This window comes from Chlamydotis macqueenii, chromosome 4 (genome assembly GCF_036417535.1).
Source record: "Chlamydotis macqueenii isolate bChlMac1 chromosome 4, bChlMac1.mat, whole genome shotgun sequence".
Taxonomy (NCBI): Eukaryota; Metazoa; Chordata; class Aves; order Otidiformes; family Otididae; genus Chlamydotis; species Chlamydotis macqueenii.
The window spans coordinates 53,764,650-53,790,041 of record NC_141559.1 but is presented as its reverse complement, the minus strand read 5'-3'; the positions used below and the strand labels follow the sequence as shown (position 1 = coordinate 53,790,041).

Here is a 25,392-nt window from a genome sequence, read left to right as displayed (position 1 = left end):
TTAATTGTTTAAGGAGGAGGGCTTTTAAGGACTGCAATTTATTATGTAATTGTACATGCATAGTACTTCAAAGGAAAAAGTATTCTATTTTTATTCTGCCTAAGTTTGTATACCATGCTAAGACCTTAACACCTGTGTGGTTTTTTTTTTCCTAAAATGTGTTAAGCTACATGATTAACATCTAATTCATATGCATCAGAAGCAAGAAGTCTGCCAGAGAATCTACAGGACCGATAGATGATAGTGGTTTTAAAGAGTGTCCAGAAAAGATGAGGTTGTAAGGGGAAAGGCTGCATGAATTCCACATGGGGGAGTTTTAAGAGAGTCTACATCAGAATCTTTTCCTAAGAAGGTTAAATTTGAGGCAGTTGTTTCAAACTGAAGACCTTTTAAAACAAGTCATTAATTATGTCAACAAATAACATGGACCGGATGATATTCACACTTGAGCAATTTTTAGTAAACTGAGGTCCCAAGGAACTGCAGGTGCTGAATTATAAACTGTTACGTGTAGCCTTTTGCTGAAAACAGCTTGGCACCCAAAGGCAGAATGAGGCAAATACGATGGCATCTTGCAAAAAACATCTCTGAGAGAATCTGGGAATGGCAGACCCAGATTCTGCACCGGTCAATTTAGCTGACACTATATTATTAAATTAGCAGACATATGTGGAAGTATGCAATAACAGGGACAAGTCAACACAGTGTTTGTAAAGGACAGTCATGTCTTATGGATCAGTCAAAGCTCTTTGAAGGAGTTAAGAAGGTTAATTATGATTTAGCCAACAGCCCTGACTGTTGAATACCTTGACACTGAAGACCAAGGGCTTCATCGTTGCTCCATGACTTTGGTATATTTAATAAAATATTAGGTTCGTATGCCTTCAGTGTAGTTTTCCTCAGCTTGCTTTTATATTCTTCCTGTGTCACTGTTGGATTTTTTTTTAAGTTCAGGTGGGACTGCCAAAATAAAAAGAATGCAGTTCTGAAAATCCCATCGATACACAGTCATGTTCCCACATTTCCCTGTAATCCTGTCTCCAGGTACCTTCAAAGCTGATTTGAGCAAAAGGCTACACATACCAGCAAATAGTTCAGTACCTTCAGTACTTTGTGCAATGCTGTGCTGAGTTCCCTGCCTGTCGTACTGGCTCGTATTGTTTCGTCACATGCTTCTCTGTCTGTAATCTCTTATACATCATTTATAAGGTCTGAGGACAGGACTAGCTCTTTAGGTCATGTTTATCGTGCTAACAGTACCGGGGTCCTGGCGCATGGCTTGAGTTCTGTGTACTTGTCTAATAAGCAGCTATAAATATATGAAAGTATAGAAGCTATCTGCCATTTTTGGACTGCTTTAACAGGAATCGATGCTGGAGTAAGGGGAAAAAAAATAAAATTATTCTCCCTCAACACTCTCGGGATAGGAAGCCTTGCAGGCAGGACCTAGTGACAAAAGGTGAGCTTTGAGCTTAACCTTTAAAGGAGGGAGGGCTAATCCTCCTTGGCCGCTTTTATCACCAGCAGAGACAGCACGGCTCCCGACAACCTCGGTTTAGAGGAGCTCCCCCCCGCCAAACAACCCCCCCCCTCGACTGAGCATCCCACCGCTCCCATCATCTCCATCAGCACCACCCTCCTCATCCTCTCGCAGAAGACGCCCGGCGCTTTTTCCCCGCCTCCTCCTCCTGCTTGAGGGGAAAGGAGGGGGGGGATCGGGACCTGCCGAACGGATTGCGGGGGGGGGGTGGCCCTCGGCGGAGAGGCGCGCATCTCCGCCGAGGGCCACCCCCCGCTCCCCGCATCCCGGCCCGGCCAAGCGCCGCCTCCGCGGGGGGATGCAGCCGCCGCCGCCCCACGCGTGCAGGTGAGGATCGGGGGGGAGGGGGGGGGCGGCGGAAGGTGGCCGCGGAGGGAGGGGAGGGGGGATGCGGAGGGCAGCCCCCTCCTTTCGCCCCGAGCTGGGCTTAGGGCGGGGAAGAAAAAAAAAAAAAAGAGGAAAAAAAAATTAAAAAAAAAAACCCACCCCCAAAAAAGCAGTGCTGATTTTTTGGTGGATTTTTTTTTTGCAAATCGAGATGATCCTCTTAAAAAAAACGCTGCATGCCCAGCCGGGAGTAACCCCTAAAGCACTGACCCACCCCAGGACGGAAGGATTTCGAGGTTTTAACTTCATTTTTTTACCCACCCTCCCCATCTTAATTGGATGGAGCAGTGGCTGGCAGACCTAGGAGCTGGAGTGGGGATGCTGGCGCTGAATTTGGCGTAGCAGTTGGGAAGGGTAGTTTTTGGGAGGCATGAGGGGGAATTTGCAACAGGAATAATAAGTTTCTCTGTGGTCCTGATTAATTAAAAATTAAGTATGCCCTGTGCATTGGTACACTGTCCTGGAGCAATCCTAAGCCGTGATAATGAATAATGATTTTTTTTTTCTTTTCCTATAAAATGTGAAACACCCAAGTATTGCCTTTGTAAATCCACGTAGAGCCCTCAGTGTTGCAGCGTTCCCTGCTTAATGAGTGTTTGTAAAGGGATTTTCATTCCCACTGAATGTCAGTGGGAGCAGCCAGAGCTCAGGGACTCAGGTCACCCACTCCTCTTGTTTTGCAAAGAAAGAAGGAGCAGAATCACTTCAGCCAGCACTGCTGCGTGGATGTAGTGCACAGAATGACATTCCCTGCTGATATCGTTGTTCAGGTGAAGCATGCTTCTGGAGTTGATGATTTTGAGCATGAAACTCCGGAAACATAATAGAAACACACAGCAATCTCTACATGAGCAATAGAAAAGGTCCTCTCGGGACGTTTTAATGCCCCATAATGGATCCCAGGGGGGTTGGGTTTCATTTTTGTAATTTGTTTTCAGTCTAGTATAGCAATATATTTATTTCAGTTATCTGTGCTATATATAGAGCATATCTTTGAGCCAGTGCATTTTTATTTACTGATTTCCTTCTCGCATTGTGTGTTTGTAATGGATTGCATGCTGAGATGTTTCAGTGGTACTGCTGTTGTTTAGCTTACAGAGATGTGCATTTTGGGTGAATTAGATACGTGTAGGTAACTGTGGCTGTGCATTTTAATACCGCCTCTGGCAAGGAGATCTTCAAAGGCATAAAACATTTTCAGACATATATATAATGCTAAACTGCACTTGGTGAGAAATAAAAGTACAAGTAACTCTTCATCATTTTCTGCATTTTCTAAGGTCATAAACTATCGTAAATCCACAACTAAAGTTATAAAGCCAATTCAGAGTTTGAAATCAGCCCAGCATCAAGGGATAAACGCTTCCCATGCAAACACTCAGATTTGCAGGTATTCTGCCATCCATTCTGGATGGATGAATCAGAATATGGGACAGTACAAACAGCATAAGACTCTGTCCTGAAAAAAGTTATGTGCAAATTCCTACCTTTAGTTATTATTAGTAGGCTACCTGAAGTCAGTAAGATGATTTATGGTGCATAGTTAGGCAGATGTCCAAGTCTTTGCAGTACCAGGATCTACATGGGCAAGTTTATAGGTAATAGTAGATACAGAATAATTCTGTGTGGCAGAAAACCATGGCTTGAGGGCTGCACATCCCTTTAATTTATAATGATGTCGTAGTTCAGCCCCGATCGGGACCAGACTATGCAGTCTCTCTCTCGCTCCCCCCACCCTCCGAGAGAATAGGGAAAGATAATATAAGGAAAAACAGCGTGAGGTTTGAGGTAAGGACGGGGAGAAATCCTTGAAGTTACCGTCACGGGCAAAACAGACTCGACTTGGGGAAAACTATTCATTTATAATTTCTAAAACTAGCAGGAGAATGAGACAGGGAACAAGATAACCTCCCCCCTCACCCCTCCCTCTTCCCAGGCTTAACATTATCTCTACTACCTTCCCCTCCCGAGCAGCATGGGGGGGAAGAGGGAATGGGGGTCGCTGTCAGTTCATCACACGTTGTTTTACGCCGCTGCGTCATTGTCGGGGGAAGAACTTCTCACATTCCTCCCCTTCTCCTTCATGGGGTCCCTCCCACACGCTACAGTCCTTCGTGAAACTGCTCCGGCGTGGGTCATCTCTTCCACGGGGTGCAGTCCCTCCAGAACGGCTGCCCCAGCGGGCCCTCCACGGGCCACAGCCTCCTTCAGGCCTCCACCTGCTCCGGTGTGGGGTCCTCCATGGGCTGCAGGTGGATCTCTGTCCCTCCGTGGACCTCCATGGGCTGCAGGGGGACAACCTGCTCTACCATGGTGATCACCACAGGCTGCACGGGAATCTTGGCCAGGAGCCGCATTACTCCTCCCCCTCCTTCTTCACTGACCTTGGCGTCTGCAGCCATTCCTCACAACAGGCTGGCAGACGCCTCTCAGGATCCTTTTTACATCTTATTCACTTCTTATCTCTTCTCCACTTCTTCCAGCTGGGTCGGGCTGAGTTGGGCCCAGTCAGCTGCCCGGCAGGAGGCCAGAGGGTGAGGCCTGCAAGGCCCACAAGGCTCGCACCTCCCTCTTTCTGCCTCCACTCAGCTGCTTCACATCTTCTCCTTTTTTTTTTCTGATTTCCCCTTCTTAAATATGTTATCGCAGAGGTGTTATCATGGGACATTCTGCTACCAATTGGCTTGGCCTTGGTCCGCCCTAGGCCTGGCCGAGTCCACTGAACAAAGGGGAGCAACTTCTAGCAGCTTCCTACAGAAGCTACCACCTTAGGCCCCCCATCACTAGACAAAACCAGAATAAAAGATTAAAGAGATTGAAAAAGTACTTTTGACTTTTATATGCTTACGAAGTAATTTTGAAATAATTTTTAAATTAAAAATGAACTTTTGTTTAAAAGTGCTTAACAGTGAGGACACAGGTTCTTCAAAAGTTATGTATGTACCTTCATAAATGGAGACTGAAATACCAACTGAATTACTGGGAGAAAAAAAGTCTGCCTATGGAAAAAGAAAATAAATATGTCATAGCCAGGCTTTACGTAATTGACTGAAACTCATGTGACACAGAGTCCTGCCTGTTTTTTTTTTTCCTCAAAAAAATTTAAACATAACACAGTTGGACTAAATGCACTGTATATTTTGGTTTGTGTTTTGCTGTTGAAAAATAGTCCATTTTGAAGAAAACCTTACATCCATGATTACCTACATGTAATCATTTCAGAAAAATTAATTACTTGTGGACCAAAGTTCTTCGAAGAAAAGATTTCTATTGGTGCTGCAAATACCGATTTTTGTAGGTATCAACTCTTCTTCCGCATCATACAATAATTTCTTGGAAAATATTGATTTTAAGAAAAAAAAAATACATCTATAAAGGCCATAGTCTTAAAATATTTTCCAAATGAAAAACTTTAGTGATGTTTATGTGAAATCTCGGGACCCTCAGGGAGCTTTTTCTTTCCATGCATAGGATCAATTGCTTTGTGTAAAGGCCTTTCTTTGCCTTAACATAGAGGGCTTAGAATTATCAAGTTATGTAAAAAGGTATCGCTCATACTATAAAGCATTTAAAATGAAATCTTTTAGTGAAGCCCTGATGATGTATGGGAATTAAAGATCTTTTCTAGGGGTTTTGACTACAGGGATGCTCAGCCTTCACGCTGATCAGTCTACTACAGCCACGACAGAAAGAACCTATGTCTGTGACAGTGGCCAGCCACTTCATGGAGGATTACACCTCAACCTTTTAGTAACAACATAATGCAATTTTTCTGCATCTAAGTCTAACTTTGAATCCTGATAGGATTACTGTTGTATCTTCAAATGCCTTTGTCAGCTGCGTAAGCACCAATTACTGTTAGACAGTACTTAAAATAACCTTTTGTCTTTAAGCACTAACTTCAAAGTCATATAAGACACCTTTTCTTTTTCAAGAAAGCAAATATAAATACATTACTTCCTATGACTAAGAATTAAAAAAAAACCTAATCAGTCAGTTTTTTGAGTTTTGCAAGATAATAAAAATGTAATTCTGTCTTTGCTATCATTCTGATGGTTGACTACTGAGGTTAACTTAATACCAAATACTGTCTGCCACAAGACCTGTTCTTCTTCTGAAACTGTATTTGGAGAATGAATACATTTGCATATGAATATTTTAAGATAGAAAATGATATGATCAGTTATAATAAACATGATAATCAAGAGTAGTTTATAAAAGGTATCAAGAGAATCCACTTAGGAGTTCTGTAATTACTGTAATTGATTGTGCAATATTTTATCTTTAATCTTGGGATCAAAGGTCACCATTGACAGCCTTCATTTGGGATCCTGTTTGATAATATGCTGCTTACCTCTCTGTCATTAAGTTTCAGCAGAAGATGGATTTTCAAGTAATTGAATGTCTTACTTCAGTCAGTTTGTAAATTGTTTTAGTTGGGGAGGCTTTGTATATAGAACCGAGTACAGTGTAAGTACCAACAGCAATAAATTCTACAGGTGGGGAAAAAAAAGGATAATTATACTGCATAAATTAAAACTAATCCATCTGCAAATAGTACTCTAAATGTAAACCCAGTATGTGAGGAAAAGGAAGGAATTTAGAAAGCTGTAATTCCAGAATTGTAGGATGGCATTAAGGAATCAAATATTCCTATGAATACAGTTTGGCATGGAGAATACAGACATATGGAGAGGATACAGAGAATGACAACAATACCTGTAAAAGATCACCTAGATTGATTCATCAGGGAGCATGAAAAGTACCAAATATTTAATGCTTGGTTAACTGCTGGTAAATCAGGAGAGAAGACAAGATAACTGTTCACAAGCATTTCAGCGATACAGTGACCAAGGAGGGAAAATAGCTACTTTAAAGCTTGTGAGTAGTGCAGCATGGCCAGGGTCTTTGAGATACTGATACAGGGTTCTTAGGAGACACACCAATCTGCTGAAACTCAGGAAATTAGTTTAATAACTGTATTAATTTACCTGCAGAAACAACTCCTGTGTTAAAGAATAATAAACATTGTGAAGCAGCCTTTCAACCTTTCCTTTCTATTTTTCTAGATGCAGGTCATTGAAATCTTGCTTGACGTTTTATTCTTCATAGACACACAGAGTCACAAGGCTAGATATTGGGGCATCATCTCCCTCCCCCAAAGCTACATCAGTGTATTTCCTGACAGGTGCTTAACTAACTTAAGTTTTTAAGACACCATTGATGGAGGCTCCATGACCCATCCAGTCCAGAATTATTTCTAGTGCTTTTCTGTCCTTGTTTTTAAAATGCTTCGCCTGTATTGTCTTTGCTATAGTTTAAGCCCACTATTTTTTGTCTGCACTTCATTCTGGAAAACAGATTATTCCCTCCCTCTTTGCAACAGCCCTTCTTGCATGGGAAGATAATCCTGTCTTGTCCTGAGAGGACAAGATCCATCCAAGAAACGACCATCTTTCCCAGAAGTTTACTAGATTTCTGATGTCTCAGAGATTTACAATGATCTCTGATCATTCTTCTTCTCTTCTGTTGTATTTTCAGTGGGTCTGTATGGTTCTTGCTTGAAATCAGACATCATACTCAAACTGATATATCAGCAGTGCTGAACATAGTAGAAGGACAGTTTGATGTAGCTTGCAAGTATCTGCCCTGTTTCTGTGTGCTGGTATTTGGGTTTTTTTTTGCAAAAGTATCTTGCAAAAACCACTATAACATCATAGCATGTATGGTTTTAAATCTGTGAAATGTTACAGCGCCTAGATCCGCTTCCGTAGAGCTGCTGCCAGTCATCTCATCCAGCCGCCTCAGCCTTTATTTGTGCGGTTGGTTATTCTTATCTAAATGAAATACTTATCTAAATGAAATGCATTTTCAATCTGTCAAACACTTGAATTCTAATATCATCATCCAGTGCGTTTGAACCCTTGTCAGTTTGGTCTGTCTGCAGATCTGCTCTTTAATCCATCATGCAAAGAAATCACTGAGGAGTATCCAAATAGACTCCCAAACAAATTTTCGCAGGGTATCCTTCCAGTGTGATAGTGAATTGTTGATAACTGGACTCTAAATATTCTCTTCCAAATCATACCAACTTCTGCTGCAATTTTATCTAAACCAACTGTCCCTAATTTGTTTATGAGAATATAATGAGATTGGGGGCTGTACCTGTTGCCCACAATTTCTCATATTTTGTTTCTCTTCAGTTTCTCTTTAATTTCTGCTGGCTCTGAGACTGGCTAGTCTGAGACTGGTTCCCTACATACTGTTTATTGACCTAGTTGTTTGGAAAAACCTGAACTTACTGTAAAAGACCCATCCTACTCTTTCCCATTCCATCCTAAGTTCTTTTCTCATTGTCACTGATATATTGACTGCCTGGTGACAATTAACATGAATAGCGAAGAAGAACAAGAAAAAAAAATAGACATTTTGGTTTTCTCAGAACCACTTATTGGATTTTTCTTTCGGCTTCGTAGACTGATTTTTTCCTGGTGCCCCCTTCTCTTCTAGTATCTGTATGGAGAGTCTCTGTACAGGATCTGAAGACACGCATCAGTGCACATATAGCAGCACGGATTTTTTACCGTTTGAGACCCCAGTAGGAAGGGATGCTCTTTGCTGGGAGCTGATTTATGAGTTTTGATGTGGTATTAAACATGAACAGGCACTTAAAGGGACAGTGTAACTTCAGCAGGAGTATACTCCTTTCAGTGTTTTTTAATGGCAAAGGGCCTGTGTTTGTGCATTGTCATCTTAGCACAATGTTGCCTATCTACAGAATGCAGTTTATGTATGTAGTGAAATAAATCTGTTTACAGTGCAACCTTTTAGCTACGTAGACTGTGATGCTAAATGCAAAACAGCAAGGGGAATATTCAATGATTAACCTCTCCAAGAATGCGCAGTGAATAGTACCAGGTTTTGTCTGGACTGGAAAATAAAGCTAACAAAATGAATGTGACGGTGAGTGGTTGTCATTTTGAGTAACTAGAGCTTGAGCCGTAAACTTACTTAGTTCAAGACCTGGAAAAAACAGCCCAGCCTCAGTGCTCTCAGTCTTTCATTAGGGCAAGGTTCTCTCTATTTTTTACTAAGAAAAAAATACGATAACAGTGACTTTATTTCAATAGATAAAATTACTTTAAGATGCTAGGTTCACAGTGAGCATTTTAAATAATGGTAATTCTTGTCAAACATGTCTCATCTCTTTGTTTTTAACTTCAGAATTTCCCAGATTTTACTGGAGGAAGGGTCCTGAGTCAGGACTTCATCTCAGGAATGTTTTAGATATGCTGCAGACAGTTCCCCTTGCTCTGATTTCAGCCTGTGCATTTTCATGAGATTACAACAGTTCATGCGTGGGTAAAATTAATTACCAAAGTTGTTAGCCTTATGTAAGCAAATAATCTCCTCCTGTATCGTCTTGCTAAACTTTCATTGCAGCTAGTTTAACTATTAACAGCAGGATTCCTATTATTTTGTTTCATTATCCTTATTTACTAATAAAGCTGTTTTATGTAGTGATTCCTATCTGTAAGCAATTTAGTATGTCATCATACTCCTATTTGTTACCTTCATTAATGAAATGAGAGAGCACTGTCAATCAGAATGGAGATTGTTGCTATGATTTATAAATTCAGTCCTAAGAGTAAGCAAATTTCTGATAAAGAAATCTTAGATCTGCTTTTGAGAAGGGCTGCAATGAGGTTTTGCAGTTGGAGATGAATTGGATATTTGTATTTGCTTGGAAAAAAAGACTGTGGTTTATGGGTGACCACGAGGGCTGTTCCCTTAGATTGCCATGGCTACTTGTGTTTGAGTGAAAAGCCTGGTAAGTCTGAAGCAAGCTGCAGGTAACCTGGAAGTATTACTCACTGTATATATAGTTCTCCTTGTCCTGTAGATGTAGGGAGAGAAGGCACTTGGGACTACCTCACTTTTTACCTCGCTGTCAGTATCAGCTACAGCTGCACATGTTATTTCTGGAGAGCCGGGTATTGTGGGACAGAGACCTGGCCCTTGTGGTTTATACTGTTTGATTTAAGGCCAATGATTAATTAGGTTATTGCATCCACAGTTGGAGTTGCATGCATAACCAATATTTATGTTGCTGTAGCAACATAGAGAGACACAACTGTGCTGAATTTCTTAGATCTTTGTAGTAGGAGTTCTCCTAATCCAAAATGGGACTGAGAATTCCCATCAGTACCTCAAGAGTCTAACTAAGAGGGGCCCTCATTAATAGACTGAAATCTTACATATCTGACTTTCAAACCGAGTTCACTAAATTCCTGCTGCTCATCAAAGGGCTAAAGAAAACAGGCAGCTGCAAGAGAGAAGACAAAAAGAAAGCCTGTGGCTCAAATTAATCAAGAGCAATTGATTGGAAGACAAATAGGAGAAATGCAGGATTTGATGACTACTGTGAAAATCACAGGGTACTTCCAAGAGGCCATTGACAAAAAGGTTGGAATTTGTTGCAAGAACTGAGCATCAGCCAGGTCAAGGCTTCACAGTATTACACGTTAAATTAAAGTAGTGGTGGTGACATAGCGCATACTGAAGTAGACAGAGGAAGATGTGAAAGTCTTAGGTGGATGGGAGCGGTAATTTGAGGTAGATGAGGAGAGCTGCAAGGGATTCAGAAGAACTGCGGGAAGGTGTGGAAAGCTTTGGGTGGGCTGCAGTATTGGCAGAGTTCTTGGACTGAACCCTACATCCTGCACTTCGATTTTAGGGCACCCCTTGCATCTGGGAACCAGTAACTTTTTTTCTGCTTAAGGGTAAGGTATTTAATACAGTTAGTCAAAATCACAAATCAGACACTTTCAAAAATTAAAAAAAAAGTCTCAACACACTCCCCAGCCCCCCCCCCCCCGAAAAAAAAAATTCCTTGTTAAAAACAATACTGGAAATGGAGGTTATTAGTTTTTGATGGTTGTTATTTCAAGGTCACGTGGTTAAATGTATTCATTACTTCAGCAGTGATAGAAAATGTCCGAGCAACATGACTTTCCTTAAAGCAGTATCCTTGAAAAGTTAATTACCTAAAAGGTTCCAAAATGCTAATGGAAAAAGGTAGAAATTAGATTACCTTGGAGTCAGGGAACTTTTAGTGAGGTGTCTAGCTATGAAAATATATGGTATATGTTTATACAATTTCTTTTACCTCCTGGAAAGCTGTAATATTTTGGTTTACTTTTTTAATTTTGCTTTATTTTTTTTTAACAAAGAGGAAAATGATAATGTAGGAAAGAGTCAATGGACTAGAACCTATTTACTTGCAGTTTTGTTCGCATACTACAGTTACATGTGATGGACTGCTGAGCCATTTCCCTGCAAATCCAGCAGAAATTACACTACAACTTTCATCCAGTTTTCTCACTTCATAGATCAGCTGCAGCAGGAGCCCGTTGTAGTCTCATGAACGAACCTCGATAAACCAGGAGGCATTGAAAGGGAAGAGAACCCCGCTCTTCATTTGTTATCCAAACTGCTTGTTTGCAGGAGTTTGACATTTCTTAAGCTGCACCCAGGCTTTGAGGACTTGTCGAGGCTTGCTGCAGAGTGACTGAACAGCTGGGTGCCAATTTACTGCACACTCCCTACTCTGCACCACATCGCTGTGTGAGCCCTTTGACAGGAACGTGAGCTACGGCACCAGAAAAGAAGAACTGAGCATGGGGAAAGTGTGTCCATAATTACCACTTTCTGCTTTTCTTCTCCCCTTTACTGGCTTATCGGACAGCTTCCAGGTAACTTAAAAGAGTACTGGAGCAGATGCTGAAGCAGTGAGGTTTCTGATCATCTTGGATTTTTGTCACCTCCTTTGCAAAACAGACTTTGCCATTATCCTGGAAGTTACAATACGGAAGTTGGGTGAAGTGAAGATTTTCTATAATTCATGTGCGACAGAGACACTGTCTGGTACTTTCAAGGCAGCAAAGTTGTAATGGTTGTTTTTGTTTATAAAGAGAAATAGAGGTATTGAGTTTGGCTTGTGAAGTTACATAGTTCTAAGTTGCTGATGTTTTCAGTGACATTAGGCTTGTGTGGAACCGGTACAGCTGCGGGTTCGGTCAGACTTGCCAGGTTTCTTGCCTTTCATAAACATTGAAATGAAGAGATCTATTGCTCGGACATTTCCCTGCTGTGCTGCAAAGTATAAAACCTAAAAAACCTGATAGTATTATGGATTTTGACTGGAAAGTCAAATTGACAAGTCTAATTTCATCATGTGACTTAACTATCTACAAAATATAAACAATCAGCAGGAATGGAAATTGTAATGAAACAGTAAATGAAGTAATTTCTATTTTAGTAGACTGCTGTTATTCTAAGATTATAACCAAATTATTATCTTGAGGATGTTTATTAAGTGTATCTAAAAATCATAACCTCTAATGTGATGTTGTAATAAGTGGAAGTCTCTAGCATGTCTCATACAGTAGAATACTGAGTACCAGTCCCAGTGCATGAGAAAGGTGATTGAAGAACTTAATGGTCTTGTTACTCAGTAGGAAACTAAGCTAAATTTCAGTTCAGCCTATACTGGAATTCAGTAAACACATTTTAGGAGAAGTATAATATGAAATTTTATCAATGGGAAAAGTCTTACCATCTTCTAAGTCAAGTCCAAGTTGGCTTTTGTGTTTCTTTAAAATGTCTGAATCACCCTTCAGTTCAGGCAGCTACTTCTATAGATGACATAAACTGTAATTTCTGTAGCATTTGGAATTCCATATGAATGATTGAAAACATTATCTTTTCTTTTTTTTTTTAAGAACTGCAAACATTGGACAAAGGGCTTCAAATAGAAAGATAAAACTGCTTAGAAACACCAAAGCACATAGTAGCCAAACATGAAGTATAAATTAGAGGAAGGAGCATATCAGATGACAAAAGAAAATAAATGATCGTTAGTCTTTGGAATTTCTGCTCATAGATAGAGGATTTCTAGGCAGTTGAACAACAAAATATAGTATGTTTTGAGGCAGAGAAGAAAAATAGCTGCAGACATGAAGCACCCAGTTTGTTTTATTTAAGGGTCAAATAAGAAAAAAAAAATGGGTTTTTGACTCTAAGGAATAATTATTTGAAATTAGTGCAACTAACCCATCCTATTTGACAACATGACTTGAAATGGCATTCTGAGAAAAGTTCTGATTGAGTAACTTCTGGCACATGTAATGTCATTTCAAATCTATGTTTTGATAGCGTTGACTTCTGTTGTTCAGTCTGTTATAATTTTCTGCTCTTCAAGTTAACATTGAAAATGTGCCTACTATAATGTTACTGAATTTTTTTTTTTTTTTTTGTGTATATGTGGAGTGACCTGATCAAGTTGGAGATGTCCCTGCTCCTTGCAGGGGGGTTGGACTAGATGACCTTTAAAGGTCACTTCCAACCCAAACTATTCTATGATTCTATGATGCTATGTGTATATATATATATATCTATATATATATATATATATATCTGTCTTCACCTAGCAAAAGCTGGGCTAATGCATCATAAAAGGAAATTGTGGATGATGCCAGAAAAGAAGAAAGTAAGGACTGTGAAGACATTCATGTTTTGAAGAGAGATATTCATAGATATTACAGTCAGAATAAGACTGTAACAATTGTGGCAATTGAGCCGGACCTTTTACATAGCAGAGTATATAAAACCAGTGAAATGGATCAAGTCTTACATACTATTCTTGTAGGCACTCACACACACTTAATTTGAAGCACATTAATATTTTCTTTGCAGTCACTGGGATTAACCCCCATTTTATAAATTGAAAAGATTCTATTTGTAGGACAGGTTTTTTGAAAGGCTCACACTATTTGTTATTATTTAATTTAAATCTTTTCTCGTAATAACTTATCTCAACAGTAAAAGTGACAGAAAGAAACATTTTTTTTTCCAAAATGTATATTATTTTAAAATCAAGGAAAGCAAAAGAAGAACTTGTGTATTTAAAGTCTTTGCTTCTGAGATTTTCAAATACATGCAAAGGACTACTTTTACAATTTCACCTTGATAATATATTACTTAGTTTCTTGGAAGAAGTTTGGAAACAAACTTTAATCTCTGCTGAGTACTTGGACAATTAAGTTCTGTTTTAGTAATGGGAAGAAGTATTTCCTCAATAAAAGTTTGAATTAGTTTGAGGACTGCATTAAGAAACACTAAAATGTAATTTCATCAGCCTCCATCAGATATTAAAGCCTGACCTAGTTGGTGCTTGGATGAGGGGAAAGCTTAAGGACAACGTAAGATTCTCTATAGACTCGGTGTCTGCATCCATTTGGTGTTTTACAGGAGCTTAGGAGTAAAGTTAAAAGTCTAAGAAGATGCCACTTTTTGAATGAATCACTAAACTAAAATACTTTGCTAAGAAATGGAGATGGTGGAGTAGGGATAGGAAATCAGGGGTTTGTTCCTGAAAATTTTCAACCCACTTGTCACTTCTGGAGGGTAGATAAACCACAAGTACTTTATGTGTGATTTAGGGGCTTTGGTTTCAGAGTCCAGGCTGTATTTCAAATAACATACAAATAGTTTACCTACCTTAGCTGCAACTGGAATGTCTGTTCTTAACCATTCTGCCCTCCTGCTGAATATAGGCTCTGTTTTGCACCAAATAAGCTTTTACTATATTGGTGAACCTATTTAGGAATGTCTGTACTATTGAATAGGCACATGCACGTGCATAATGCATTTCAGGAAAGAAGATACATTCAAATTTTTTCTTGACTTTCATGAAATAAAATAAAATCCTTTGAGTAAAGACCATTTGATAAATATGATGGCTGTTAGATGGCTGTAATGATTTTGACACTGTCCTGCACAACGTCCTTGTCTCTAAACTTAAGACAGGCATTTGATGGACAGATCACTCAGTGGATAAGGAATTGGCTGGATGGCCGCACTCAAAGATTTTCAGTCAACGGCTCAATGTCCAAGTGGAGACTGGTGATGAGTGGCGTTCCTCAGGAGTCAGTATTGGGACTGGCCCTGTTTAACATCTTTGTCGGTGACGTGGGCAGTGGGATTTAGTGCACCCTGAGCAGCTTCACTGGCAACACCAAGCTGTGTGGTGCAGTCAACACGCTGGAGGGAACAGATGCCATCCAGAGGGACCTTGACAGGCTGGAGAGGTGGGCCCGTGTGAACCTCATGAAGTTCAAGAAGGCCCAGTGCAAGGTCCTGCACCTGGGTCATGGCAATCCCAGGCACAAATACAGGCTGAGTGGAGTATGGATGGAGAGCAGCCCTGAGGAGAAGGACTTGGGAGTGCTGGTGGACGGGAAGCTCAATATGAGCTGGCAACATGTGCTTGCAGCCCAGAAGGCCAACCGCATCCTGAGCTGCATCAAAAGAAGCGTGGCCAGCAGGTCGAGGGAGGTGATTGTGCCCCTCTACTCGACTCTGATGAGACCCCACTTGGAGTACTGCGTCCAGTTCTGGAGCCCCCCGCCTAAGAAGGACATGGACCAGCTGGAGAGGGTCCAGAGGAGGGCCATGAAGAAGATCAGAGGGCTGGAGCACCTCTCCTATGAGCACAGGCTGAGAGAGTTGGGGCTGTTCAGCCTGGAGAAGAGAAGGCTCTGGGGAGACCTTCCAGAACCTAAAGGCAGCTTATAATAAAGATGGGGATAAACTCTTTAGCAGGGCTTGTTGTCACAGGACAAGGGGTAATGGTTTTAAAATAGAGGGAGGTAGATTCAGAACTGATATAGGGAAGAAATTTTTTACAATGATGTTGTTGGAACACCGGCACAGGATGCCCAGAGCGGTGGTGGATGCCCCATCCCTGGAAACGTTTAAGGCCAGGCTGGACAGGGCTCTGAGCAACCTGATCTGGTTGGAGATGCCCCTGCTCCTTGCAGGGGGGTTGGCTAGATGACCTTTAAAGGTCCCTTCCAACCAAAACCGTTCTATGATTCTATGATTTTATGAATGTAAACTTACAAGGTCTTGAATTATGCATGTCTATAAAACATGAAGTTTACGATAGAGAAGTTTGTGTTTTGTTATACATAATCTTTCTTCGTTATCTTTTCAGGATGGAACATGAGGCTACTCAGCTAGAAAAGCAGCACGTGCATAGCGTGTATGAAAATACAGCTGCCTACTTCAGTGATCTGCAGAGCAAAGCATGGCCTCGTGTCAGAAACTTTCTGCTGGAGCAGAAGCCTGGCAGTCTTGTTGCTGACATAGGTAAGCCATTCCTCTGAGTGGTGTGAAAGACTGACTATAGGCTTCATTAGTTTATGTGTTAATCATATGTATCCTTCAGAGCAATTGTTTTTAAAACTAATTTAAATTTGTTTTAAAGAGTGTTTAAATTTCGTAAATTATATGATATATAATATATGATATAATATATGATATTCTATAGAATATAGAATAATAATATGCATATTTTAAATATATAATTGTTTTAAAACTCATATTAGATACCGTATACCACTTGGTTTATTTCCTTGACAGTATATCAGGTAACCAGTAAATATGATTTTTGCCTTGCTTTGATTGAGCTAAGCCAGATGAGATGAATCTACCAGTTTCCTCACAGACTTAGTGGTCTGTGATTCCCCTGGAGCCCTTTTTAAAAAATTGTATTAATGGCTCAATTATTTAATATTTCAGTTTCTCTAGATCTCTTGGTTTAAGTACTGCTGGTCTGCAATTTAATGCTTTTCATTCCTTCTAAAGCTCCTCCTATCGAGGCTTTAACATAAGAGAAATCTGGTGTGGTCATTCTTAAAAAAAAAAAAAGTTATGGTCTGAAAAATCTCCCTATGATCCTTAACACAGACACCAAAACCTAATTTCCCTGCTATGGCCTTGTCTTCCCTACATGTTCAATTTATATCTTGATTTTTTGTTGCACCTCTAGACTTTTTAGGGTTTCCAGATCCTGATGTGGTTGCTTTGCATTTGTGTGATGACTTCAGTGCTATACAGCACATCATTGCAAACAAGATGCTTCTGTGCACCACTAGGTTTTCCTCACTGTTTAGACTAATAAAATGCTTTAGTGCAGCACAGTGTAATAAATGTACACAATAAATCATGCATCTGCCTTATCCTATCAGAGAAAAACCATTCTTTGAAGATGTTATAGGCTGTACTCAAAAGATCCTAATCTATGATTCTATGATAATATATAATTCTCCTGCTGCTGTTGAGCAGTACTCCCAAAATACTTGATTGCTGTTATTTTGTATAAGTCCCTTCTTTTATATGTCTGCACCATTTTCACTAATAATCTCAGGAAATGTCCTGTGGCATACACTCGTTCAACAGCCAGCTTAACATGGTATTTCTCAGCCAAAATTTTTTGTCACCTCAATAGAATATATTTGAAGCTTAGCTGAAGTTCTTTCAGGCTTTGTCAGCAGGCATCACAGCAGCTGATGAAAGCTTAAGATCAACCCTGTTACAGTTTCAGCTGAAGTAATTTAAATGCTTGTGATGCATCTGGAGAGGAGGTAGGTGCTCACAGTTGCCAATAAGAATATTGAGGCACCTCCTTTTGTGAGGTGTAATAAGATCTATAGGAATCTGACTATAGTGTTTATTTTTGGTATGTATTTTGGGAGGAGGGTTGCCTAGCGGCACCAAAATTTTCAAAATGACATGTGCAATTGATAACTTCATTTTCTGTTTAAAACCACCTTTTATTAAAATATTTTTGTTGGCTAGCTTTGCATGAAGCGTGGTAATGGTAGCAGAATAAAATATCATTTTGTCTGATTGCCTTATTATTGTTCATTCGTCAAAATAAGTGACAATGGCATGGCCATTGTTAACAGCTTAATGAAGGAATCCAGCTCCTGACGACTCATTTAAAAGCGAATCTCCTGCAAATGTAGATTTTTAGAGTACTGAGTGTCTCTATTTAGCTTCATTCCAGAGAGGACTCTATACTTCCAAAACCCCATTGTGATTAGAAAGCACTCCACCAAAAGCCATGTATTAAGCAACTGAATGTTCTAAATGAATGTACGTTTGACTAAATGTGTTCCTTCTGCAAACACAGTAACCAATAATACTTTATACTAATTTTAAAACTTACGCTTTCTAACTAACATATAGAGCTTCATGTTTTATTGCATATATTCCTTGAACTACATTAACAATATTAATCTTTTGCATTTTGCTCAAGTGTTACTTCAAAGAATAGTGCTTGCTTTTTGCTTTAGAAATACGCTCTTTTTCCACCACTGAAGTGTTGTGCTGTTCTCCACCAGTTCCTGTGCTGTCTCTGTAGATAATGGTGCACATTAACATCAATGAGAGCAGCTGCGCTGTAAGAAGCAGTGATGTTTCTAAAGATAACTCCAGGCCTTTAAATTGAATTACCAATACCAAGATGGTTCTTTTTGCCAAGCTGCTACACCGTGGCTTGGCTGTCAACTTTCAGAAATTATTCTTTGCTACTGACCCATAACTGCAGTGAATATTTCCTAATCTAATTTTGAAAAGTGCCTGTTATGCATTCGGTATTGAAGAACACTCTGAAAGATTTCAATTTAGTACAGCACGGTCCTTAAGAAGACATACTTTTAGGTGGAAGACATTCTGGAACAGTTCATTACATTTACATGCATTATAATGCATTGGCACAAAGATAGAAAGAGGATGTGCCTGCAGCATGGCAGGAATTTTTATGATTCATGGTTATTTTCAAGCCTATATCTGAGGTTAAAATTATCCTCTCTGACTTGTGTCAGTGACAGCTGTGGGTTAGGACTTCTTGGAGAGAAATGGGATGCAGTAGAGAGGTACTGTTTGGGGTGTAGCAAAGACTGGGGAAGTGCTTGGAAAAGGGATCTGTTGCAGGTTAGTAAAAATACAAAACACTGGCTTCAGAAAAAACCCTGAAAGGAAAGTAGTTGGAAGCTGGAAGGGTATTGAGGAAGAGGGTCATAATGCTTACTCTGTTTTTACTCTTTCCTGGGCACCCATTTATGCTCATTGTTGGAAACGGGATGCCAGGATATATAAATACTCAGTAGGAAGCAGCATAGTTGGTTTTTTGCTCTAAGATATGCAATAGTGGCTGCAGAGGACCGCTCCCTCCTCCCACTTACCCTTCTTGCCCCAAAAAATACACGTGACCTGCTATTACACAGGGCTGTGTAATGAGTATTTTTGTTGGTGATGTTGGTATTGTCACACTCCTAATGGTGTGGACATGTAATTTCAAACAGCCCAGATGAACCCTGCAGCAGTTAGGCTAGTAGGAGCAAGCTCTTACTTTGTTTTCCAGGGAATCTTAGAATTAGGAAAGCCTCCCCGTTATTTTCACTGCTTTGGGAGGGATAGCAATTGTTCAGAACATACAACTTCTAATCTAGCGTTCTTTTCTTTAGGTTGTGGAACTGGAAAGTATCTCAGTGTCAACAGTCAGGTGTACAATCTCGGCTGTGATTACTGTGGACCGTTGGTAGAGATTGCAAGGAAGAAAGATGATGAAGTTCTGGTATGTGACAACCTTAATCTTCCCTTTAGGGACCAGTGCTTCAATGCAGTCATTTCCATTGGAGGTAAGACAACATGCACGTATTCTGACCCACAGCAAACGCAAATTTTTTTTGATCCTTTTCTTTCCATGTGTCTTCATTTCAGTTAAATTTGTTTTGAAACAATTCCCGTAGAATCACAGCAGATGTTACTGAAATGAAGGTAGTAAACTTAAAAAAAAAAAAAAAAAAGAAAATTAGTTCCATTGTGTAGAAGCGCTGTTGATCTGTTGATCAGGGAAGTATGTGGATCATTTGTTTGTTTACATGTGGTCTTGTTCACCCTGTGGAGAACAGATTTCCTTCCAGCATGCGTTTTAAACAAGTCAAAACTAATATAAACATGGCTGTTCACAGTTTAAACAGATTAGGTGGTCAAGATAAACTCTTGGTTCCTCCTTAGGATCTGTTTTGACCAGCAAAATGGTCATTGAAATGAAAACTTGCTTTCTGTATAGCGGAACTTGAATCATGCTAACTATTATATGTCATGAATACAAATTTATCTGAAAAGAGTCGTGAAATGAGACCATAGAGCCATACACGTGCCTGTTGTCTAAAATGAGTGAAGCATCTCAGCACCTTGACTCCTCTGACCTCTTGTTTTGAAAATATTACTCATAATTTGAGAAGTATAAACTGGAACAGGGTAGATGAGGAATAGTTAGCTTATGCAGTTACACTCTACGTTTTTACTACTCTTACTTGAACTTCTTTCAGGCTGTTTCACTGTGTCAGTAAAAATGTAAAGCATGATAATTAGTAGCAATCAACAAACTTCTTGAACTATAACAGAAATGTATTTTAAAACGTATTTTTCACATATGCAGGGTAAAAGAAAAGGTGACTAATATGCAAGCAGTATCTATATTACTTTGCTTTCATGGTGACCAGTTAACCGGTGAGCCCTATGCACATTTCAGGTCTTGTAGTGTAATTTCAGCTGACTTTGAATGCTTATACCAATTATAGGCCTGACAAAATTAAAAGGTCATTTGGTATTTCTGTATATTTAACAGTAATGGATTTTAATCCCTCTTGAATAGAGACATGGTATGCCTGTGTCCATCTAATTCTAAATAAAGTGGGTTTTATCCCATTCCTGAGAATAGCAAGTGTTTATGTACGTAGTCAAATACTCTTCTTGGCTTTGCCAGTATAATCCTGTTTATAGGATTTATATTTGTGCAGAACCACCAGAGTCATTACATGATTTTAACCATGAAGAGTTAAATTAATTGCTTAGATAGAACTTGCACAGATTCTGTTGGTTGATTGGTGCTTCTTTACGGTGAACTAAGCTCACATGCTCATACTGTCTCTGTCAGTTTTGATATTATTTTGCAGGACCTCCTGTCGTGATATATCGCCTAACTCCAGTATGAGAGGAAGTATCAGTTCCTTTCTCCCCATCTTGTTAAAAAAACTGAAATAGTATTTTATAATTTTTTTTCAAAGTTTGAGAAAATACTGACAAGAATTAGGAGTACCTGGAAAGAAACACTGATCATATAGACTGGGGAACTCTTCTCAGAGTTTGCTGTCTTGTGCTCACAGCTGCTTCTGAGGGCCTAGTTAATACCAACTGCCAAGAATACCTTTCTTGGCTTGTGGTAAAAACACTATGTTTTTCCCTTTGGTAATTTAGTCATTGTTTTGAAAAAAGTCAGGGCTAGTTGGACACACTTGTCATAACTGCAGTGTTGAAATAATGCTACTTCTGTAAGTAGAATTGGCTACTGTCATGGCACATGTAAAGATAATCTAATTTTTCTGAAGGTGTGGAAATGTCTTCAGCTAAGAACATACACAGTTATTCTATGTGCTTACATGGGTAGATTGAATGTTTTGCGTGTAGAAGTGCCTGGCTCCAAGTCCACTTGAAACAAATTATGGAGTCAGACCTCTTTATGTCATTGATTTGAATCAAATCCCATACTGATAACATACAGAACAACATCACCAAAGTGACCAATCTCAGTACAAGTTAATGTTTTTGAGAGTTTAGAGAGCAAATAGCTGACTTAGCTATTCACTGTCTGTTAAAATTGTTTCCTTCAGGTGAGTAGGAAGATATAAATGGTGTGGAAATCTTGAAACATAGCTTCATTTCACATTGCAGTCAAATTTGAAACTGTGGAAATTATCCTGGAAATAAAATTCAGATACAGTGATTAATAGCTTTACCTTTGACTTTTTATTTTTTTAATAGCATTACGTAATGTAACCAAAAAATCATCATTCTCAGACATGCAGATGTAGACTGAGATACTTTCTTTTGTTTTTTCTTTTTTCCTCCAAATCAAATATTCTATAAAGGCAACACCTTTCTATAAAATTAATGCAATGGAAAATATTTTTATCTACATTTTCTCACTACCTCTTTTGAAAGTGCACTGCTATAAAAATACAGAATATCTTTTTACTAATATTACTTTTTGCTGTATTTGTTACATGGTGAAAAGATTTTCTGTTTTCAATAAGATAAGTCTGAAATGTATCCCAAATCTGAAGTCAAACTTAATCTTAACTAATGCACCTAAAGGCCATGCTTCTAAGTGAAAGCTAGTCATGCTAAGATCTTTTGTGGGTGATGTAGAGAAACAGAAACCTCCAGATTATATGCCTGACTTATTTTGAATCCTTATTTTGAAATTAAAATAAATTCCTTCTTTGGGATTTGTCTGTTTTTATCCATTGAACAGAAATGTGAAAGAGATTGTTCTGGGGTAAACTTGCACTGTGATACCAATAAATTCAGCACTGTTGCTGAGTTGCAGTGAGTGATATTTTTGATATGGTGACTAAAATGATTAAGCACATAGAATAGATTGAAGATGAAAATGCTATGTCCTCACTAATATTCAATACATACTGCCTTTCCTTTTTCACAGTAATCCATCATTTCTCAACTAAACAAAGAAGAATTAAAGCAATAAAGGAAATGGCAAGGGTATTGGTACCCGGAGGTCAGATGATGATTTATGTTTGGGCTATGGAGCAAAAGAATCGTCGCTTTGAGAAACAAGATGTGTTTGTTCCCTGGAACAAGGCCTTGTGCTCACGGCATTTTTCAGAATCGAATCAATCTGGAGATAAGGGTGAGTTTGTGCATGCTGTAAAAAGTCGAGACGTACACCCTGCACAGCTAGTCATCTCTGATTGCAGCTATCAAACTAATCTGCAGCCAGAAACTGATTCAAAACATTCCCACAGTACAGACCATTGCTTATCCAGAGCCTGCTGCATGAAAATTTCTGAAGAAGAAAACAGATTTTACAGTGCTTTAGGAAGATCTTTCCGCTCATGGTTTTTCTCCAAATCGCTTGATGAATCAGCCCTGAGAAAGCAAACTGACAGAATGAAGCCTCTGAAGAATGAAGGAGAATGGGCAAACAGCACTGTACCTGTTCAACAGTCACGACACTGCAGTTTGGATTTGGGTCACCATGGGGCACTGTTAAAAGAGCAAAATTTAGATGATGATGATGTGTTCATGGAAAGCCTGCGCCTCAAAAAACCACAGTGGTCACCAGCCACAGATGCACTGAAGGATTTAAGTGTAAATGGAGGACACCAAAGTGTAGCTCAGAGCAACAGTGAAGAAGCTTCGTTTATAAATGGCCCAGTGGAAGACAGGGACTACAGCTGTGGTTCTAGTAAAGATAGTGCTGGAAAGTCTAATGCCAGCAAGTTTTTCAAAAGAACTTCAACAACTGACTCCACTGACTCTGCTTTGGATTCAGCAGTGTCTGTTGGGGACCAAAATGATGCCATGTTGGATACAAAAGCCTTCATGCGTTATTATCATGTTTTTCGGGAAGGGGAGCTATGCTCCCTGGTAGAAGAGAACGTGCCTGAGCTTCAGATACTTTCTTCCTGCTATGATCACGGAAACTGGTGCATTATTGCAGAGAGAAGGGGAACATAGCTGTAAAGAGAACAAAGCAGAATTCAGTGACCGAGGATTTTAAGCTGCTCCTTGTGTTCCTGTGATTGTGCAGTGTGACATGGAATTTGAGTCTCATGTAGTCGTGTGCCATTCATTTTTGAGTTCTTATCTCTCTGCCTACTTAACTCTCTAATGCAAGGTCTGTGTATAGGAATGTAAGTGGTAAACAATATTTATGTTTTGTTAAACTTTTATGATGTTAAAACTGGAGAGTTTTATATTGCTTTTAGCAAATAACTGTGTTTTTAAATATACTTTTCTATCAAAAAAATAAAATCTTTTTATAAGACAAGGATCAGGGCATCTTTTATGAGAAATATCTTCTCAGTAGAAAGTCTAAGCTTTGTTCTTCAAATGCTGAAAATGTGTCACATTACTCCCTGTTCTTAAAGTCCTATAAGAAGACATAGGGATATTTAAAAACGTACTTGACTGTATACCGCAAGAGTGCATGCTGCAGAACTGGGAGCGAGCATGGTCCCAGTGTTACTTAGTTTGGAGTAGAGTAGTTAATGGGCAAAAACTGCGTACAAAACAAGCTCTGCATATTCTGTCATCTGAGGTTCGTACTTTGGAGGAAATGACAGAACAAATTTTGAACAGTATTTTGGACTTTTGTTTTAAAGAGAATCTAATTTGTGTCTCAGATGCAGGTTAACTTTTACATGTTAGCTCTCACGAATACTTTATCTTAATTTCCTTTGTTGTAGTTTTTCATTGGTTATGTGTATATAGAAGTCAGAGGGATTCGTAAGAGTATCAGTATTATGTAAAGGTTACAAAATATCAAATATTTGAGATACAGATATATATATTTTTATAGGCCTGGGAAGCTAAGGTGAAATTAATAAAATTCCAGTGCGTATCTAGTCAGCTGTCATATTTGCTCTTCTCATTCACTGACATGAGAATATATATTAAATCGTCTGTTAAATAATGTGGACAGGAAGAGGATACAAGTATATTTGTATATAAAATACAAATTCCTGTCTTCTGCAGTTTAAATAATCTTTTGAGACCTAAATGATAATAGATTGCTTAGACAACTGTCCCGTTCTCTGTAAGCCATAAATCTTGCTGAACATGGTGCCCCATCATCATCCGGTTGTACTAGGGTGTAGCAGTTGCCCTCATATAGTTCTTTACCCAAATAATCTCACCCCTTTTGGTAGGAAGCTTATGATGTGAAGTTCTATGTGCTGTGGATAAAATCCATCTGGCTTCTGAAGATCAGTAGTGAAACTGTAATTGTTACCAACTGAAACAGGGCTGGGATGGGCTAGTTGCCATGTTAGCACAAAACTACTCAATTTTTAGGCTTTATTTACAGTCAGTGGTTCTAGTGTAGGGCACATCTTCACCTGGTGTGATTTCACGACCTTTAATGGAGCTGCAGAGATTCACCCCAGAGATCAGCACTTTTGATACTGCAGTTTTAGAGACCCACGTAATTAAAATGTCTGCCCTGTTAGTGAGCAAATAACTTTGAATACAAAGCAACAGGAGTGAAACACTGAACTTTTCCAGTCTATGCTGTGTAAGTAGATGGATTTTGGGTAGTTTGCCAGAAAGCCCTGATGGTGCTGAGTAATTTTAGATGCAGCTGCCCAGAAGAATTACCCCATGGTAGCGTATTATAGATTTATCTATTAGAGCAATGCCTGTAAAACAATTATCTTTGTCTTCCTCATGGTTTGGGATCCTTGTATTTTATCCTTCCTGGGTCTGTACCACTTGCACTCCCCACTGCCTTTTGAAAATAAAAGCATGGTCAGAGAGTCATGCATCTGAGACTTCTGAAATGTTATTCTACACTAAATATTGCTTTCAATACAGCCTGGAGCTGCCGTTCTTGGACACTGAGTCCGAGCCTTACCTTAAAAAACTGGCAAGATTCTCTGCGTCCCTGAGTCCAGCTGCTCATGGCTGAGGGGCTGCTCCTGCTGCATCCTTAAGCTCCAGTTTTAGAAGCAGAGTGCAAAAAT

General features: G+C 39.4%; 1 protein-coding gene across 1 annotated transcript; it reads left to right on the top strand.

The window, feature by feature from the left end:
- The first annotated feature begins 1,773 nt into the window (after window positions 1–1,773).
- On the top strand, window positions 1,774–25,193 carry TRMT9B (tRNA methyltransferase 9B (putative)). Its single transcript, XM_086746839.1, has 4 exons — window positions 1,774–1,867; window positions 15,987–16,141; window positions 19,306–19,479; window positions 22,350–25,193. Exons 1-4 carry the CDS (start codon window positions 1,839–1,841, stop codon window positions 23,384–23,386), a joined length of 1,395 nt encoding a protein of 464 aa, XP_086602965.1. The 5' UTR covers window positions 1,774–1,838; the 3' UTR covers window positions 23,387–25,193.
- The last annotated feature ends 199 nt before the right edge of the window (window positions 25,194–25,392 follow it).